This window comes from Prunus persica, chromosome G3 (genome assembly GCF_000346465.2).
Source record: "Prunus persica cultivar Lovell chromosome G3, Prunus_persica_NCBIv2, whole genome shotgun sequence".
Taxonomy (NCBI): Eukaryota; Viridiplantae; Streptophyta; class Magnoliopsida; order Rosales; family Rosaceae; genus Prunus; species Prunus persica.
Genome location: NC_034011.1, coordinates 7,123,080 through 7,142,312, shown reverse-complemented (window position 1 = coordinate 7,142,312; position 19,233 = coordinate 7,123,080). Strand labels below are relative to the sequence as shown.

Below are 19,233 nucleotides of genomic sequence, written 5' to 3'. Positions count from 1 at the left end.
TAATTCAATATATACTTTTATAATAGGGTATACTCAGTTAATTTTAAGGTTCGTTTAGTAGCACTCTAGAAATATGTAAATACGTTAAGGACAAAACTCTATCAACATTTTCTTAAACTTGGCTAAAGTGTTTGACATCCAAACTTTAGCTACTTTTCAATATTGGTCTTTACTATGGATTACAATTCTCTTGGCAAATATGCAAGTTGGGCAAATGAGTGTAACAAAGATACATAATTCGATGCAATTGAAAGTGTAGAGAGAAATGTGAAACTGTATAAAAACTACATGGAAGAAAAATTATCTATATATACAGTAAAAGGCAGAGAATAATAAAACATTCAAAATATCAGAAAATGCCGTTGTTTAATGCAAACATTAAAATTTAAAATCATTAATTAAATGAGGATAATATGGTAAATTCACACTTTTCATTTCATATTAAAAAAATGAAAATTAAAAGAAAAATAAAATAATAGATCCTATTTTTATAGAACACAACTACTCATTATCCTTTTTAATTCTAAAATAAATTTTAATTTTAATTTTAAAATTTAAAAAAAAATTTTAAAAGCCTCTCGCAAGTGCAAAAGCTTATTTGGAGAGACTAGTATTAATAGCACCTGATCGATGACCATCACTATCCTGAGATTTTAGGAGCTTTATGCAAAACTAAAACTCATCAACATATGTTTTTTTTTTAAATATTAAAAAAGAATTGTTAAACAACTAATTCAACAAAGAGCTTAAAATCAAAATACCATGATTCATCAAATTATTAATTATAATTTACCAATAAAAGACAATGGCATACAAAAGATATCCTCTAACCAATGAAGCTTTCTTATTTGTGAGCCAAAAAAATAAATACTAAACCTATGACAACAGCTCCTTATATGTTATATATATATATACAGTCCTAATCTCTTGGACCACAGGAGTCCAAGAGTATAGTCCTGATCTCTTGGGCCCCTGTAGTCCAAGAGATTTGTGGTCACTCATCGTTGGATGTAAATTTAACGATTCACTCACTCTTGCACTCATTTTTTAAAAAAAAAAAATTTGAACCATTGGATTAATATCCAACGGTGGGTGACCACAATCTCTTGGACTCCTGTGATCCAAGAGATCGGGACTATATATATATAATACCAAAATATGTCCTTAGTTGAAGAATATATTCACATATATATATATGTATATATATACAAAATACCAAAATATGTCCTTAGTTGAAGAATATATTCATATATATATATATAAGCAAAGACAAAAAATGGTAAAATATTTAAAAAACTAAAATATTCCCTTAGTTAAAGAAAATATTCAGAAATGAACATACTGATTAAATGAAGGTAATATAGTAAATTAAAACTATTTAAATTTTAAAAAATTTTAAAAAGAGAATATGGTTCCTATTTTCTCTTTCTTAGTGTTAAATTCAATTACTACTATAAAAATAAAAAAATAAAATGAAAACCTAATTGGCACACGCTTGAGCGTGTGCCAAGCTAGTTTTAATAATATTAATATATTATGTGGGACCAACTTAATGGAAATGGTGGGTATTTTTTGGGACTGCATGTTTGCTCATCATTTTAACCTAACGTGTACACTCACTAACCTTCTCAACATTTGACACGTGTCCATGAACTTAACTATGGTTCCACAAAGACAAAGCAAATTGCTAACTATGATTATGCCTATGGGGAAAATTGTTGACCTCAAGTACCTTCACTCAAGTCTGAAGTAAAGTTCTACGCATTTTGCATGGTGAGGTTAATCCTTGATAGTGGCTGTTATGGCTTGTGGTAAGCTCAAACGGGCTTAGTAGTGTCCATTTTCTCTTTCAGCAAGAGATACTTTGGTCCCACGTTGGTGAGATGGAGGAGTTTGATACTTTTTCCAAGGAAGAGGTCGAAGATGGTTTGTCCATATGTTTCGAGGACATACTGGATCTGGATGAGAAGCCTAAAAAATTCATGATCCGCTAGCGTATACAGGGAGCTTTAGTTAAGGGATCCCTCAAATAAGCTTATTTGATGGACACCCTTGTATGGCCCACTCTGTATTGTATTTCACTAATTTAAACCGTCTATTTCGTAGATACTCATTCAAGAATCATCTCTACAAAAAATCACTTGAATCCGATATCATTTGACCACTCAATTGTGTTATTGAAATTTTAGTACTTTCTTGAAGCACTGTGTTCATTGATTGTAGGATACAATTGGATATAGAAATGGTTTCCCATTTTTCTAATTTTTTGCAAGGATGATTTATGAATGTAGACTTTAAAAAATAAATGGTTTGAATCATTAGAAAAAAAATTCATAAGATACCCTAAAGGGTGTTCTTCAAATAAAATTATTTGAGGGATTCCTCAATAGAAGAGGACTGTATATACACATTGAAACCATAGTATAAAATATCGATAATATCGACAAAATATCAAGGATATTATCGTTTCTTCGGGTCACGGATATTTTGGAATGTATTCATACACATATCGTATATCGATAATATCGATATCGATAATTTCGCTCACACTTCAACAATATTTTGTCAAAATATCGGTATAATATCGAAAATATCGATGTAATGGAAAAAATGAAAAGAAAAAAAAAACACAAAGCACGCACACACAAAGGGGATTCAAACCCTTGCCATTTCACTCCTTCAATGCTTTAACCACCATGTTGCTTATGTTTTTATGATAATATGCTAAAATATGTATATTTATATTGTTTTGTTTTGAACAATTACATGCAAAACTATTTTGGGGGTTTATCATTTGATGATTACTCTCCACAATAAACTTACTCTACACATAGAGATGATGAAGATAGTACAAAAATTTGAACCTCATAAAAACTCTATGTGATATTAAGTCACTTATGTATCTTACCACGCAATGTATAAAGTGTAAAATATTGTAGTAAATCATTACATATAAATGATTATGGTATGTTTAAATTTATTTCGTTAATTACTACATATTTTCTACACTCACAGTGTTTGTCAGCTCGCTATAACTTAAATAAGTTAACCCATCATGCAATGCATTTCCTTCCAATTTTTTGTGATAAACTAATAGATAATTGACTGAATAAATATCCTCCAAAGTTTCAATAAAAAATTTCAAGTTTTTCTTACAATTTCGTGGCTTTAATTCAATTTTTATTGATATCAATAATATCTCGATATTTTCATCAAAATTTTCGTATTTTTAAACTATCGATATTTTAGACATTGATTGAAACAACGGTAAAATTTAAGGGCCTCTTGAAATTGGGGCCCTCTGCCCTGAGTTTGCACTCCCTCAAAGTTGCCCCTCATCACCAACTGATTAGATAACAGAGAGTTACGCTCGAACTACCAAGTTTTTGAGGACTTGCTATGTGCCATTAACACGTATTCTACCATGATCTGTTGTTAGGTTTCATTAAATTGAATCATATCCACTTGAATGAGAAAAATGCATGATTGCAATCAATTATTACCTACCAGAAAGATCTTTTCATAACATGCCAAGTATACGCACCAAATGGTTTTCCCTCTCTTTTGCACTTTTTTGTTTTCTTCTTCTCTTTTTGTCATTTGGAAAGCACATTAATTTTCAGTCGTGGCATTTGTGTGATCGCACCATGTATTCAAATTTCCATCAGCATTGGAAGTGCGATCACAACTGTTGTATTCATATTCATCACAATTGCATTATACGCTCATTAATTACATCATAATACTATCTTAGAAAAATTTATGTACACCATTTGGAAGAAAGAATTTTGTTGACATGTGTAACACCAACGGTCAATGTAACCCTAGAGGAGTGATTGTTTCAACAACCAATAGAAATGTGACACTCTAAAAAGGAAATATTCCTTAGGTCAATTAATTTTTTTTAATTAAATCCTATTTAATTAGGTAATTATCTTTGATTTAAGATAGAGATATCTCCCCGAATTAAGGATGAGGATTTCCACCAAATCTCCTCGATTAATCTTATCACCTATTTTTGGGTAAGAATAATCCCAATTAAATATGAAATTATTCTACAAACCCTAGCCAAGCAAGGAGACTATATAAAGACAAGCATAACTCGCATTTGAGGTAAGTCCAGTATTTGCTGCATCTTTCGAGAACCCTTTAACTAATTAGCCTTTGGTCAACACTCCTGTGTGTGGTCTGTTGACCTAAATTTATTTTGCAGAGAGCGAAGGATAAGAAGTTCAAAGGGTGGAGTCGAAGTGTGAGTGAGATTGAGATGTAGAAGAACACCAAAGTGGATTTGAAGATGTATGTATATTGATCAGGTAGTGATGACTAATATAATAAAAGGAGTTTACAATGCTTGAAGAAGTAGAGAAATTTGAAGTGAAAGAAGAGGAAGCAGTTCCCTCTTCCTTCGCATGGGTCCTCTATTTTGTCTAATTTTTGTCATGTTCATTTAAAGTAATTTCGTGTATAGATAATAATGTGATAAAAACCAAAAGCTGACATATGAATGTAATAAAGCCCTTATATTTATTGGGTGTAACTTATAGCAAATAATAATGTTTCGAAGCTTTATTGATGATTACTCGATGATATATCAATGAAGATGGCACACCAAAAGATGCACGGTTAGCACCATGACGGCGTTGATTAAGAATCTAAGATGACCAACATACTATGAATTAAGATGATGAGTATCGAGTATTAGATAACTGCCGACGTTAAGTTGATAATATGTTCAATTATTTTATTTTCCATGTTGAAGTCATATTGTCATAAAAAGAAACTAAGAAATGGAAGTGGTAAGCAAAATTTAGAGCGTAAGTATAGAAGCTACTATTATTATGGAAAAGATATTTTTAAGGTTTCGTATATTTCGTTGGAACTCTAAAAAAAATTCTATCCACCATATTTAGAGCCTCCACTATTGAGTTTGCCCTTATTTTTATTAGACAAGATACGAAGGAAGATGACATACACGAAATATTCAAGTAATTACAGATGGCAAGGTTGACGCTGCCTTGTCGCAAACTCCAAATATTATACAAATAATGAAAAAAAGGGCAAGTCTAACGCCGTACTGCCCTTTCCAAAACTAAATTATAAAATAAAACCAGCCAAATAAACTAGGGTTCTAGCTTCTCTTTTCCATTTCCTACTATAACCATATACCCAAAAAATAAAAAAATAAAAAAATAAAAAAATAATAGGAAAATGAAACAAAAAAAGAAAAAGAAATGGCCACCGTATCCTAAGCGAAACGTGCCGCATCATTAACTGACAAACATCACCATCTTCCACATCTGCCCCAATTCTCCATGTTCTCTCTCTTTCACTCACTCACTCACTCACCTACCTTGTGAGCGCGTCCAGCTCACATCTCTGAACCAATCTACACCTATAAACCCTGTCTATAAATAAATTAGTGTCATCCATCAAAAACCTATAACCAAAAAACAAAACAAAACAAAAAAAGAAAAAGGGGAAAAGCCACGCGAGCTTGGTCCAACACTGCCACGTGTTTACAGTGTGGTGGCCCACAGAAAATGAGAAGAAAAGATCGGAAATAGAAAAAGAAAAAAGAAAAGGGAAAAATCCACACAAAAGAGGAGGGAGGAAGGAAGTGGAAGAGTTGTTTGTTGAGAAACACAAGAAAAAAGAAAGCAAGCAAGCAACCAACAAAACAAAGCAAATCCACCACATATAAAAGCCTCCCCTCATTATTCTTTCTTTCCTCTTCTTCTCTCTCTGTCTCTGTCTCTCTCTCTCTGCACACACACAACAACACAACACAAAACTCACCTAAATAAAAAGGAGAGATTTTCTCTGGCCACCCTCTTCTTCCCCTCTCTCTCTCTCTGTGCAAAAACAAGGAAAAAAGATAAAAACGACACTGACGACACTATGGCTGCTGCTGCTACTGACGACGACGGCTGGGTCAACCTGGCCATGAACGACGAGGCGGCGGTCGTCGACGTTCTTCTCCTCCTCAGGCACGCCGAGCCGCCGCGGCCGTCCAAGACAAGCCGTGACCTTCCGTCTCTGCGGTGGAGCGTTAGGCAGCGCCGCTCCAAGAACGTGCCACGTCATCACCATGCCAGCGACCTCGTCGTCGTTGAGGGTAAGGATAAGAAGAAGGGCGAGTCGAGCGCCGCCAGAGCCAGCCCCACCACGCCGCTCTCCTGGAGCGGCGCCACTTCGGTTAGCGGCGGCGCCCTCGACGGCTCCGAAGAGTCCAGCAGGCCCCCCAAGCCGACCGATGCCGCGAGATCTAAGGTCTGTGTGTCTCTGTCTCTGTCATTCATTCGGGTCGGGCCGGGTTTTGATTCGGTGGCTTTTCTTTTTATTTTTTTCAAATTTTTTTTACCTATCTATCTTAATTGACGAAAGTACCCCTGGGAAGGTGGGGTATTTACCTGGGGTGGTTCAGGAGTCAGATAGGATAGATTGTCTGGCTTTGGGCACCTGTCAGAGTCTCTTTTTTTTGCAATCTGGTTGGAGAGAGGGCTTCCAACTGGTCCTTTTTTCTATTGACCATTATGCCCCTATGTGCATGGGGATGTCTCGTGACCGCCCAGGCCAATTCGTTCATTTTCGAACGCCCGACCGGTTTCTAGACCCGCCGGTCCTTTGGACTGGACGTTGTCGTTTTACCATTGTCAACATCGTGTGGACCGAAATGCCCTCCTCTTTACGAGTACGATGACTTTCTCTTTTTCTCTTTTTCTCTTTTTCTAGAATTTTTTAATTTTCAAGAGAAAATCGGTGACTTCCATTCAACGCATAGAGTCAGAGAACTCAATGACACTTTTCACGTTTTTTTTCTTCTCTCATTCATTTCCTTTCCGCTCTTGTCACGCTTATTCCGCTGAAAACCCCAAAATACCCTTCTGGTTAGGACCATTTTCGTCATTTCACAAATCCTCGGCCAACCCCAGAAACCGTGCAGCACCAACACTCCCCAGCTCCCAACTCCTTTGTGTCGGAGTCAACAACGATACCCCCAACTGGCATTTGGCAGCTTAAGTTTTTCGCGAAATGACGTAAACGACCCTGCAAAAGTCAAACCGTACTTAAAGTTCGAGGGCATTTAGGAAGAGAAAAAAACATTGTCACCTCCTTTATCGGTGGCGTGTCTTCGTGGCAAAAAATAGGTCTACGTGTGGTTTGGTGTGGTGCTGGTAGAGGAGTAGTTGTGCAGTGAGGAGGGGGAATGATTGGGTACGGTCGGCCACAGTTTGGCGTTCCTGCAGGCGCATGGTAAAAGGCCAACCAAATCGAGTCCCCGTCCTGCGACGTTGTTTTTACGCCAGAAACCATAGGCAGGCAGGGAGAGGGTGTATTATTAAAATACGACAAGAAAAAAATATTTGTCTGTTACCGTATTTGCGTGACAGCTTGATCGGCAAGTCACTTCTTTTTATGGAAAGACGAGGTCAAAGCTTGGATCCAACGGGAACAGTCAAATGGGTAAAAAGTTATTTTTGATCAGGCTGTTACTCTATCTTATGTGACAGCCTGGCATGTTAACCTTTTCAATGTTTTGGTGGGGTCCAAGAAGAGATAAAATAATATATGGGTGGGTTCAGAGTTGAGGGTTGAAAAAAATTTCAATGGGACAAAGTGCTTTCTTTTTGGGTATCAAATTGAGAGATTCACTGTAGAAGAAGTGTCTCTTGGGTGGGAAGGCCACATTGGCCCCCCAAATTGTTATAACCTGACTTGCTTGCTCTTTTGGTGCCTGCCAAACTCATAAACTTTTCAACAAACGTAGGGCCCTCAAGACTTTTTTTTTGGTTGTATTTTTTTGTAATTTTATTTTGGGGTAGGTTGCATTATGCATTGCGGTTGAAAACTGAGAGCTTAATTGCTAAAAAAAAGGGAAAAAAGAAAAAAGAAAAGAAGATAATGGAGCTTCACACTATTTGTGGGCTGCCAATTTGAAATGGTCACGATTTGAATGCATAAGTGAAACGCACATTGTCACGAGAAAGTTATGAGAGACCCTTTTGAAATTTTGAGGCCTTGGAGCGTTGAGAATTTATGGATTTATTGTGGCATGGATGCAAAGTGATTTATATTTTTCTCTTCCAAGTTGTTCGGGGGCCTTTCCTATATCCGTTGAGCCGGCAAGCTGTCATTTGTATTTATTTTTTTGTTTTTTTTTACTGTACAACTTGCTGAAAAATGATTTGGTGATTAATTGGGTTGTGTAGGTTGCTGTTAGAAGTGAAGCAGCCATCTTCAAGAGACCAAGAAAGAAGAAGGTAAATATACCATTATGTATTGTGCCGAAGAAGATATTCATGGAACGTTTATGTCCTATACCACAATTAATTTTTTGTGTGGAGAGTGCATAGAACATAGAGAATATCTTTGCTGAGCAGATCACAAGAAAGTTCGGTAGAAGTGTCCTTGATAGGGCTTAAACTTGGGATCTCTTTCATTTACTGCGTAAATACCCTTGGAATAAATGGGAGGTCTAGTTAAGTAATGAACGATACAACTAGCCTAATTCTAATGTCTGCCGGTGAAATGTGTTTTCGAAAAATTAAATGGGAGTACTTATCTCGACATTAGTTAGCAACATATGAATGAAGCAGAAAAACTAATACTTGATTTCATCTGTAAAACTAACTTTGGGGTCAAATATATGAAAACCAGTAATGCCATCATCTTGCCATTTGCTTGATGAAGAAGTATTTTAAGGCTATGCATCTCCCATGTTCTTTCTTTGGTTTGTTTGTGGTGGTGAGTGGAATACTTGTTAGATTCATATCTCATAGTGTAGTAATAATTTCTCATGGCTTCGTGCAGACGCTTGCTGAACTAAAAGAGGAGGAGAGTTTTCTGTTGAAGGAAAGACGAAACTTGAAAAATGTATGTCTTTAATTCATTCTCCCTTTTTATTTCATAATACGTCTCAGTGGAGATTTCTGAATATTGATTTCTTTAATACATCCCTTGAGCAGCAACTGGCAACACTACACCTCACTGTTGAAAAACAGAAGGCCACAAATGAAAGCTTGAGAAAAATAAAGGTGAACATGCTGCTACTACTCTCTAGACTCTTTATGTTATATGTATGCATTTAAATCGAACTTGGATATATTTGAATTTTCATGAAACTTGCAGTTTGAAACCTGATAACGGATTCAGTTTTGTTTGCAAATAATGGCTTTATTCTAAAACTTAAAGTTTCATGAATTTTCATGTGACCGACCTTTGATTTCTTTATTCTAAAACTAAAAGATATTATTGGATTGGAGAGATTCTAGCTAGGAGAGATTCTAGCTATTATAAAATAATGGCTTCCTAGCTATTTTTGTGAAGATTTGATGCTTGCACATCAAAAGCTGTTTATAAGTTCTTTATTGGATTAGAAAATCAACTTTGCTTGTAGGATAATTTGTATGCCTCAAATGTGCTGATTTTCTTTCCTCTCGGGAAGATTTCTCTGTTTTAGATGATTCTAGAACTTTTAGTCGTCTCGGATGAGTGATTGACGTCTGCATTGGGGCCTTTGTTGCATCGTTTAAGGGCGTGTGTTGAAAGTTGTAGACTTGTAGTTCCATCTGCTTAGAGTTGCGATCTTGGTACAAATCAAGTATCAGAACATCTCAACATCAGTGCAGAAATGTTCTCATCCCTCATTAGAACTTTCAGAAAATGTGCTTAAGTAGGAAGTCCACCTCAGTCTCGGAATATATGCATGTGGACACTATGTATATGTTTTGAACCAGCCTGCTGCATGATGCAGTGCTTCATCTTTTCTTGAGGGTTAAATTTTTTATGCTTGGGAAGGGAATGTCATATATGGTCTTCTAATACATAATGGGCACACTATGGTATGCATCACAGATGATTACACGTTGTCTCAAGACTTCAAGGTCACTTTCATTTCAACAGTGGCCTACTCCTGGTTCTCTAGTTTCCTCCACTAAGGATGCTTCCTGCATTCAACTATGTGTATGGGATTTTACCGTCTATATTTTTGTGATTATCAGCTACTTAAATAAGAATGTATTATAGACAGGTATGACATGGATTTTAATAGTGGTTTTATGTTCAATTACAGCTTGATTTGCAGTTGCCCCTGACAACGATGAAAGCTACAACTTCTGTTGTGCCTGGTGAATCCATTTCGTACCAACTTGAGCAAGTAAATGCAGTTGGTGTCCCTACAAAAATCATGCCAACAATTGTTCATTGCAGTAATCTTGGCGCTTCCCAAAGCTCCTGTCCACCAAATGTTTCTTGCAAGGTAGAAGAGGCTGGGAGCCAGGATGCTGCCTTTTCGCTACCTGATTTAAATCTACCATTTGGAGATGACCCTAGCTCCGAGGTTTTATACCGAACAAGCTGAGCAGATTCAAACGTATACAAAAATTCAGTTGCTCTAATTATGTGGCATAAAGATCATCAGCGGTATTTAGCTGAATAAGATTTAACTCCTTGCTCCTAAGTTCCTAACTGTATTTTAGGTTGACAGACTGAAAGTGTAAGTATAAAAAAACGAGTTACCTTGATCGCTTCTGGAAGTGAATGCGGACATTAATTTGTTTTTTCATACACGAAAGAACTGAGGGTAGTGTAGAGATCCTAACCCTTTAGTTAATACATTCTTCCCTTGTTCAGGTTTCTATGTTTGTCTGAAGTTCTTTGGGAACCCTCATCCTTTTTCCTCTTTTAGTTTATTAAAAATATATTGAACTGTTGACTGCATGGTGTAATTACTCCATGATATAGGCTTATTTGTTGAAATGCCTCAAATGACTCGAATCACCCCCTTAAACTTTCATTCTGTGATCAAGGTTGTCTCATTTCGTTAGTTTTCAGATAAAAATTGTTAAATCAACTGAAGTCACCTGAGCATTTTGGTAAATTGAACTATTAAAAATTAAAAAATCTAAATTAAATATAAAAAATACTTGAAATGATTTTAAAAATAAAGATAAAATGTCTCCTTATTTTTTCTCTGTAATCATGAGCCCTCATCACCTTCTCCCTCATCTCAACTAGCCCCACCAAAACCCACCCCGCCTTCTACCTTCTCTCTCTCTCTCTCTCTCTCTCTCTCTCCACTTGTCAAAAGGCACAAAACCCACAAACACAATCACAAAATTGACTTCATATTTCGCATCTATGGTAGTTCAGGTCTCCCTCGATGGTTGCCAAAGAAAGAGAGAGAATTGGGAGGATAGAGACAGGGTCAATTGTTGGTTAGGGTTTGATGATGTTGAAAGGAGAAGAAGGAGAGGGAGAGAAAGAGGAGGAAGGGTTGCTGGGGTTGGTTGGGGGGTGAGGGAGAAGGTGGTGGGAACTTATGATTGAGGAATAAAAAAAAAGATAAATTTTTCATATCTATTTTAAATAATTTCAATCATTTTTTATATTTATTTTGAATTTTGAATTTTTATAAAAATAATTCACATCAACTGATTTAACGATTTTTATTTGAAAACTAACAGAATGAGGTAACTTTGGTCACATAATGGAAGTTTAGGGAGAAATTGAGTCATTTGAAACGTCATGGGTAAATTGAGACTATTTGAAAACCACATAAGGTATTTCAATAAATAAGCTCGTAATATACGAAGAAAAATAACACTAAACTAATAACTATTCAGTACTTCTGTACTTAGAAATTTCAGAAAAAAGAAAAAAGAAAAAAAAAGAGAAGGAAATGTTAAACTTTTGAAAAAGAAAATGACAAAAAAAAAGAGCGTTGACTTCAGAAAATCAGTAACCACATGGTTGCCTAATTAATTATATAATGGTCACAAAATACATTTGAACTATCCAGGAGACATAAGCATGGTCACTTCATTCAGACATCCACCAAGAGATTACTATTAAATCAACTTAAATTGGTCAAACTAAAACTACCTTTCAAATGCAAATGATTCACTAGTAGTTTGGAGCGATTGCTCCTTCTAGAAAAGGTCCATGGTTTGAGTCCTAATATCCATGTAGTGTGTGTAAGTTTAGTATATTATCGATAATGTCAATAGGAAAGATCCTAAATTAAAAAAAAATCCTTTCAAATGAAAATTGATTGTAAGATAAATAAGTCATTCTGGTTTCAACAGTGTATAATTTTGTTTCTTGTCTTTGTTGAATATAGTCTTTTCCTTTTTTGCTTGAAATCTTGAAAACCTAATGGATAGTTAAGGTCTTAGATCAGCTATTTATAAATGTATGATTTGCAATAAGCTTACCAAAACCAAAATCCTCAGAGAGGAGAACAAGAGTAGGTATGAATTAACACTTATGGGTGGCTACATATATAGTATCAGAACACCCATCATAAGTACATTGATTTTGATTGTAGTTGCAATTAGTGTAACTACTCTCTCTCTCTCTCTCTCTCTCTCTCTCTCTCTCTCTCTCTCTCTCTCTCTCTCATGGACATGCTTGATTGTAATTAATGAGTAATTTGATCAGGTGAGGATGTGTATATATTTAGGGGATCACCCCCCCTATGTTCTCTCTTCCTTTTTTCTTTTCAAAATAAAATTCTTATGGTAATATTTTCAATCATGCAGAAGAAATTTTGTGGAAATTTGCTAGAGTGTTTGGAAGAAGAAATGACAAACGCTGGAGGAAGGGAACCAATCCAGACAAGTTCTGGTTTGGCAGAAAATTGAAACTTTGACTTTTCTCTTTTTGTCCTGAAGCATTTGATATTTAATTCCACTTTTGGTAATATAACCAGGCCTCAAGGATTTGCTAATGCCATCCAGGGAAGGGTTAATGGTTTGGGCCTCTTGTTCTATCTTGTATTGCTCGATTCTGGGTTTCAATTTATCTATCTTGGGTTTGCTCTCTCTCTTCAAACCCTCCAAACTAAACAAATGCGGATGGTTTGGTTCGAATTTTTTTTTGAGAAATTTAATATTAAATTTCTTATTTGAATATAAATTAGTAAACACCATTGGGTTAAGAATTATTAGTTCATTGGGTAAAAACATGACCATTGTGTTATTATAATGGCCCAACTTTTGGAGATTTCTGGTAATGAGCCCAAGGAATGGATGCCCTTTTCGAAATAGAAGTGACAACTTTTCAGATTTGTTTACAACCCTATCAGAGACCAATGGACAATGGTGGTCGTTTGTGGATTTTTTGAAAAGGTGCCAATGCAACTGTTTATCGAAGTGATCAGGGCCGGTCTTGGGTTTTCTAAAGTCAGAAAACAATAAATCTCTAGAGTGCGTCCTTTTAGATAAATTAAAAATATAAAATATAAATTTTTTTATTATTAATAAATTAATTTTAGGACTAACGACAAAAGATACTCTGTAAGTTTGGAGTGGTTTTTAATATGGACCCCGGAATATCAATTTTATCAATTTACACTCTTATGTTTGCAATATTGTCCAATTTCATCCTTCTGTAAGTTGACCGTATGGTCAATCGTTAAATGCTGATATGTCTACTGTGAGACCTACCTACTAACCAACCAATTCTTAAGAAAATTTATATAATTAAACAAAAGGGTTAACTACAGTAAACTCCCCAACCTATAGGGTCATTTACGAGTGCATATCCGATTTTGAGGACATTTACAAGTACATACTCAACAACGCGGAAAACCTGCAACTTGCCCCTTCTGTTAGCTAAACTGTTAGTGAATCTATTAAATGTTGACGTGTCAAAAGTGTGACCTTTTTATTTTTATTTTTATGACATGGACTTCCACGCAGACCAAAAATTAATAAAAATTTTATTTTAAAAACTTAAACATATTAAATTTAAATTTAAAAAAAAAAATTAAAACCCTACCCAATTCTCTTCCTCCCAATTTCTTCCCCCTTCCTCCCAATTTCTTCCCCCCCACCCCAGATTTTTTTCCCCCGACCCAATTTCTTCTCGCCCACCACCCAGATTTCTCTCTCTCGATAGTATATTTTGTTTTTGTTTCTCTGTATGTTTTCATTTTCCAAAGCCATCTTATATTCTAATCCCCTGCCAAGCCACTCTTTCTCATCTCCCTTCGCAATCACTTTAGTTCCACCCCCAGCTTTTTTGTTGATGTTTAATGAAGAGTAGTCGTTTTTTGTTGAAGCTTTTTTCAGATTTAAACTTGCATTTATTGGATCTTCTGTATTGACTTGTGAATTTTTTTTTAGGCGGTGAGAGAGAGAGAGAGAACAAGAGTGAGAGAAGGGGGTCAGAGGTGCGTTGGTGGTGCTGTAAGGAGATGATGACTGCGCCCAGATCAACAAGCCCAACAATGGGCAAGCAGCAACTAGATCAGATTTGTCACCCGTATCCGCCCAGATCAAACAACAACAAAACATAAAGAGAGAGTCAAAATAGGTCCACCTTGTCCTTTGTCGAATCCCAACCCTTGAGAAAATAACAATTAGGATTTCTTTTGGTTCCTAAATCCTAATCCCATCTCCTCTCTCTCTGTGCTCTGTCTCAAATTCCGACCCAATACGATGGTCGTGAAGAAATGGATCTAGAGGTGGTGGGCCGCCATGCTCTGTTCTTCGACGACGACGCCAGCGCCTCGTTCGTGAACTCACGCTACGATGTTCGCCACCTCCTCTCCGGCCCTCTACCCTTTATCACGCGCCGACGACATCTCACACGTTCATCCTCCTCGCCGTCGCCTCAACCTGATGCCGCTCTAGAGTTCGAGCTCGATTAGGAGCGATACATCGATTTGCCGTTCTGGTTCTGGGTTCACAGAGAGAGAGAGGTTTTTAAATAATATAAACAGTAAAATAAAATTTTTTATTACTTTTTGGTCCACATGGAAGTTCATGTCATAAAAAAAAAAATCCTATTTTTGACACGTCAGCATTTAATAGATTCACTAACAGTTTCGTTAACGGAGTGGACAAGTTATAGATTTTCCGCGACGTTGAGTATGTATTCGTAAATGTCCCTAAAATCGAATATGAACTCGTAAATGACCCTATAAGTTGGGGAGTTTACTGTAGTCTACCTTAAACAAAAACTAAATACAAAAAAATACAAAAAAAAACCAGAAGCATAGCCGCACTCCGTCGAGTTCTCCGATTCCCAACCCCTCCCCACCCCCGCCCGCCCCTCCGCCTGTCCCCGCCGAAACCATGTCCATCACTCCTCTCCTTCCGTCCTGCCACAGCACCTCCCATCCCTCTTCGTCATCCCCATCCCACCTCAAGGGAGTGATAGTTTCAGTGCATGGGTGAAATGGATATCGAAAGTTTTGGGCAAAGAGTGAGATGGGTATTGTGTTTTGATGAAGAGGGTGGCCATGGAGGCTATTGAAGATTTGAACTAAGGCCTGTTCTTTTTTATCTCTGGCTGTGCTCAAAGTTCAAATAATCTAATTTTTTGTTTTTTATTTTGTAAAACAAAGTAGCAGATTTGATTTAGTGCTGGAAATCTAGGCATCATCCATCAAGTTGACAAAGCAGTGGCATTAATTTAAGAGATGGAGTGGATGCATCTTTTGCCATAGATGAGAGTTGCCTTATCGTCTTCCAGATTTCGAATTTGTTCATTAATTTAATGGGTTAATCGTTATATTAGTTCCTGAATTTAGATTCGATTTGTATTTGAGTACTCTAATTTTCAAAATAGTTCCCGTGCTCCTTTAACTTTAGTTTCGTTAGGACAAATGGTTCAATTTTGTTAACTTTTCTGTTAAGCGCAAAGGTTAAATGGTATTTTTGTATCAAAATTGATTAAAATATGAATAAAAAATTAAAAAAACTAAAAAATTAAAATTAAACTCTCTCCCCCTCTATTCGGATTTCTACTCAGAACTTAATTTTTCTGTTTTTTTTTGGTTGGTTTTTTATTGGATTTTCTTTTATTGTTATTTTAAAGATATAATTTTTTTAAATATAAAAATATCATTTTGCCTCTGCATTTAACAAAAAAAGTTAACAAAATTGACGGCATGACCATTTGTCCAAAAGAAACTAAACCACAGGAACTATTTTAAAAATTAAAATACTCAAATGCAAATCGAGTCAAAATTTAAAGACTAATAAAACGATTAACCCTTAATCTCATCCACTTCTTAATCCCTTAATTAGGAGGGGAAAAGATCGAATCTTTGTGAAATTCAAAGCCTTAGGATTGTCCCCTATATTAAAATTGAAAGCTTTAGAGAGACTTTATTCTTTGTTTAATTTAATTAAAGTGAACTTCTTTTTAAAAGCTCGAGAGAGGGAATTTAATATTTTAAAGCAAACGCAACATGCGAGCATAACAACTTCATTTCTCTCACCAAAGTTATGTGAAAACAGAATGACAACATTTCATAAACTCATCATAATAAGAATTCAATATTCTTTTTATTTCATGAGAAACAGAGCCACCGCACATGCACCAATATGCATGTCGATGAATTTTGAAACAAAGTTTTGCAATACTCAGTGAAACAACGTGCACAAATTAATACACAAATTCAAATTTGAACAACCTTAAAGACCTAATTATATGTCATACAACAATTTGGAAAATAATTTCATGTGCTCAGATTGCAGACCAAGGATAATTGATATACTCCCATCATTAGTTGTACTTGGTAACAACATACACCTCCCGTCCAACACAAATGGCCGGCCAGGCCCCATGAAAATTGGTCGACCCCAACCAAAATCAGCATCGTGAATCGGCAGCTTGATCCAACTGTTTATCGAAAGATTTGGGCACTGAATCGTTGGAACCCCCGTAACAAGTTTCTGATTACAAGGAAGATGAAGCTCAAGATAGTCAAGGACTGATCGAAGGTAATCATCGTCCCTCCGCACCAAAGCACTGTGAACACAGCTTGCGGCATACCATGTTGGTTTCGATTGGAGATCTCCTGCTGCAGCTATTGGTGTGGTTCTGAAAAGGACATTGCCGAAGAAACCAGGTGGGAGTGGGGGTCGCAATCTATTCCGTCCATCTATTGGAATGAATAGCTTGGTGTCTTGATCATCCGGAAGTTTACGTGCCTTGCAAACACATCTCCAAATATGACATGCCAACATCTCAAATGTTGTATAGTTGGTTGTACTAGTATTCTGGCCGTCTCCCTTTTCCTTAGACTTGGCTTTCAAGAGACTGAGCTGCTCCTGCGTGAATCTAAAAAGGGACGTAGTAATATTACTTGTGGTTTGCAGATGCTCATTAGAAACTGATTTCATTTCTGGAAAAGGATGGTATTCGGTGTGGGGGAATTCAGGCTCAGGCGGGTCACGGGCACGAAGTAATGTCCTGTCCATAAAGGGTGGTTTAATATTTGAGAGATCCCCACGAGCAATCCTAGACCATGTATTTACAAAATGGAGAGCAGAAACTCCATCTGCAATGCGGTGTTCGATTGCAACACCAAGTGACACTCCACCACATTTGAAGTAGGTCACCTGCATTTGTCAAATGGTGTCTAAACTTCACATAAATATTCATTGGGTGGCTGAGGGTTTCCAACATCTACTTCGCTTAAAACTTAAACTTAAATGGGCGTTTGATCTACTTACCTGTAACACCAAAATGGGATATGCGGATATGCCCGCAGCATAATCAATGGGGGGGATGAGTGGAAGGAAATTGGGAGAGGGTGCAAAATCGCCGAAATCATCGACAGTAGAGAAGCTCTCCGCTACAACAAAGAGCACTCCCTCCGCATTGCAATCAACCTCCAAACGGCCATCCTGGTCGTTGAGCTTGAGGCGGCCGGCCATAGGGTAGAAGGGCACGAGGGCCTTGATGAGCGCCTGCTTGAGAGCTTCCGGGTGGAAGAAATTGTGCTCATGACCACAGCTTGGTCTGTAAAAGTAAACACTGGGCGTGTGAAAGGGCGGAAACACTAGGTCCAAGTTGGAGAGCCATAGGGAGCCCCGAGGCGTCGACTCCTCGGCTGGCTTCACCATGCTCGAATCCCTTATGCTAACTGTCACCTTCTTCCCCATCTCTTCACCTTTTTCTACTTCTTTTTTCTTTGGGTTTTAAGAGGATCACACTCTTCTTTTCCTTTTATAATATGGAAAGAAAATGAGGCCCTCTTGGCTTTCTTGTGGTTACAACGGCTTAGAGTTCTCAGAGAAACATGCGTGCCAATAGTCGTTAGCAGAGGTGGCCCTCAGGTATGCAAGTGGATCCACCGCACAGGGCTCCGATTTTTTTTATATGTATAATATATGTTTAACAAATGTTATATATATACTGAGTGAGCAAAGTGTTGACACAAAGATGTTTCTAATTGTGTTGGTCTGCAGGGCTCAACTTTTATTCTGGACGCGACTTCAAAACCCACTTGTGTTAAAGGCTTGTCCAATGTCAACACCAACATTCAATATCCCAGTTACTTTCACAACCACAAACTGAAATAATAAATACCCTAAACCCTATGCTTAGATATTCAATTTTGGAAAAAATAATGCATCCAACTAACTCAACCAAAATCATTGCATTGAATTAATGATGTGTTCCTATAATATTTATGCATCCAACTAACTCAACCAAAATAGGTGGATCGAATTAATGATGTTACTGGAATTACAAAATACAAAATCATTTTTCTAAGCCTTCAAAAAGCCATAAACCTTCTTCTTTCCACGTAGGAGATCTTCATGCTCTTCACTAGTATACAACAAACTCCAGCTACTTAAAATCCAAACATGCGATGTCACATGTCCACTGGAAATCAACCAAGGTCCCAACAACTCATCAATTTTAACAAATTGGTTTCTATCTGTCTGACTAAATTATTACAAGTAACCATAGAGTTTATACTCTGAGGGTGAGATTAACTAACTGACTACAACCTAACTAAAACTAAGCATGTGCCTACTAACAACAATACTTACTAAATTTTTTTGATTTCTTGCTAGGTTGCACTATTGGAAGATACTGAAGATCAGGTTGCTGAGAAACCTGTGGCAATATGCCCAGTTAAAGTATTTGATATTGAAGATATTGGCAAAGGTAAAGGATTTTTCTTTAATGGCATTTGCTCTCCAGCTGCTTTTGATACTAGACTGACAACAAAGAATTAATTAGTCTAAAAATGATGCAATGCTGTAGGTTTGTCCCAATATGTGGGTTTCAAAAACTATTGTTATATTTGCATCTGCACAATTTGTTTGCCTTGTTTGTCATTTTCTAGAGTGGCTTGATTGATGATTCCACTGGTTAGCAGGTAAAAAGAGGGCTACTATAGCCAGACCACGAGCTTGCACACTCGTAGGGAAGGGATGGGAGAATGCAATATCATTACGGAGTAAGAAGGATCAT

At 36.8% G+C, this 19,233-nt stretch overlaps 2 protein-coding genes across 3 annotated transcripts; one reads left to right on the top strand and one right to left on the bottom strand.

Annotated features, from left to right (window-relative positions):
- Positions 4,724-10,717, top strand: LOC18781592. 2 transcript variants are annotated; one of them, XM_020561050.1, is made up of 6 exons: positions 4,724-6,273; positions 8,214-8,264; positions 8,815-8,877; positions 8,970-9,038; positions 9,859-9,966; positions 10,076-10,717. In XM_020561050.1, the coding sequence occupies exons 1-6, from the start codon at positions 5,902-5,904 to the stop codon at positions 10,361-10,363; spliced, it is 951 nt and encodes a 316-aa protein (XP_020416639.1). In that variant the 5' UTR covers positions 4,724-5,901; the 3' UTR covers positions 10,364-10,717. The 2 variants fall into 2 exon arrangements, with proteins under 2 accessions (XP_020416639.1, XP_020416640.1); XM_020561051.1 differs by lacking the exon at positions 9,859-9,966 and having other exon boundaries at positions 4,735-6,273.
- LOC18783095 (shikimate O-hydroxycinnamoyltransferase) lies at positions 16,280-18,075 on the bottom strand. Its single transcript, XM_007214804.2, has 2 exons — positions 17,478-18,075; positions 16,280-17,363 (listed from the first exon to the last, which is right to left on the bottom strand). Exons 1-2 carry the CDS (start codon positions 17,907-17,909, stop codon positions 16,446-16,448), a joined length of 1,350 nt encoding a protein of 449 aa, XP_007214866.1. The 5' UTR covers positions 17,910-18,075; the 3' UTR covers positions 16,280-16,445.

Coding starts and splice junctions, on each gene's coding strand:
- LOC18781592 (XM_020561050.1), top strand. CDS start 5,902: ATGGCTGCTGCTGCTACTGACGACGACGGCTGGGTCAACCTGGCCATG. Junction 8,265..8,814: donor AGAGACCAAGAAAGAAGAAG/GTAAATATACCA, acceptor GGCTTCGTGCAG/ACGCTTGCTGAACTAAAAGA. Junction 9,967..10,075: donor CTTCCTGCATTCAACTATGT/GTATGGGATTTT, acceptor GTTCAATTACAG/CTTGATTTGCAGTTGCCCCT.
- LOC18783095 (XM_007214804.2), bottom strand. CDS start 17,909: ATGGGGAAGAAGGTGACAGTTAGCATAAGGGATTCGAGCATGGTGAAG. Junction 17,364..17,477: donor ATCCCATTTTGGTGTTACAG/GTAAGTAGATCA, acceptor TGACAAATGCAG/GTGACCTACTTCAAATGTGG.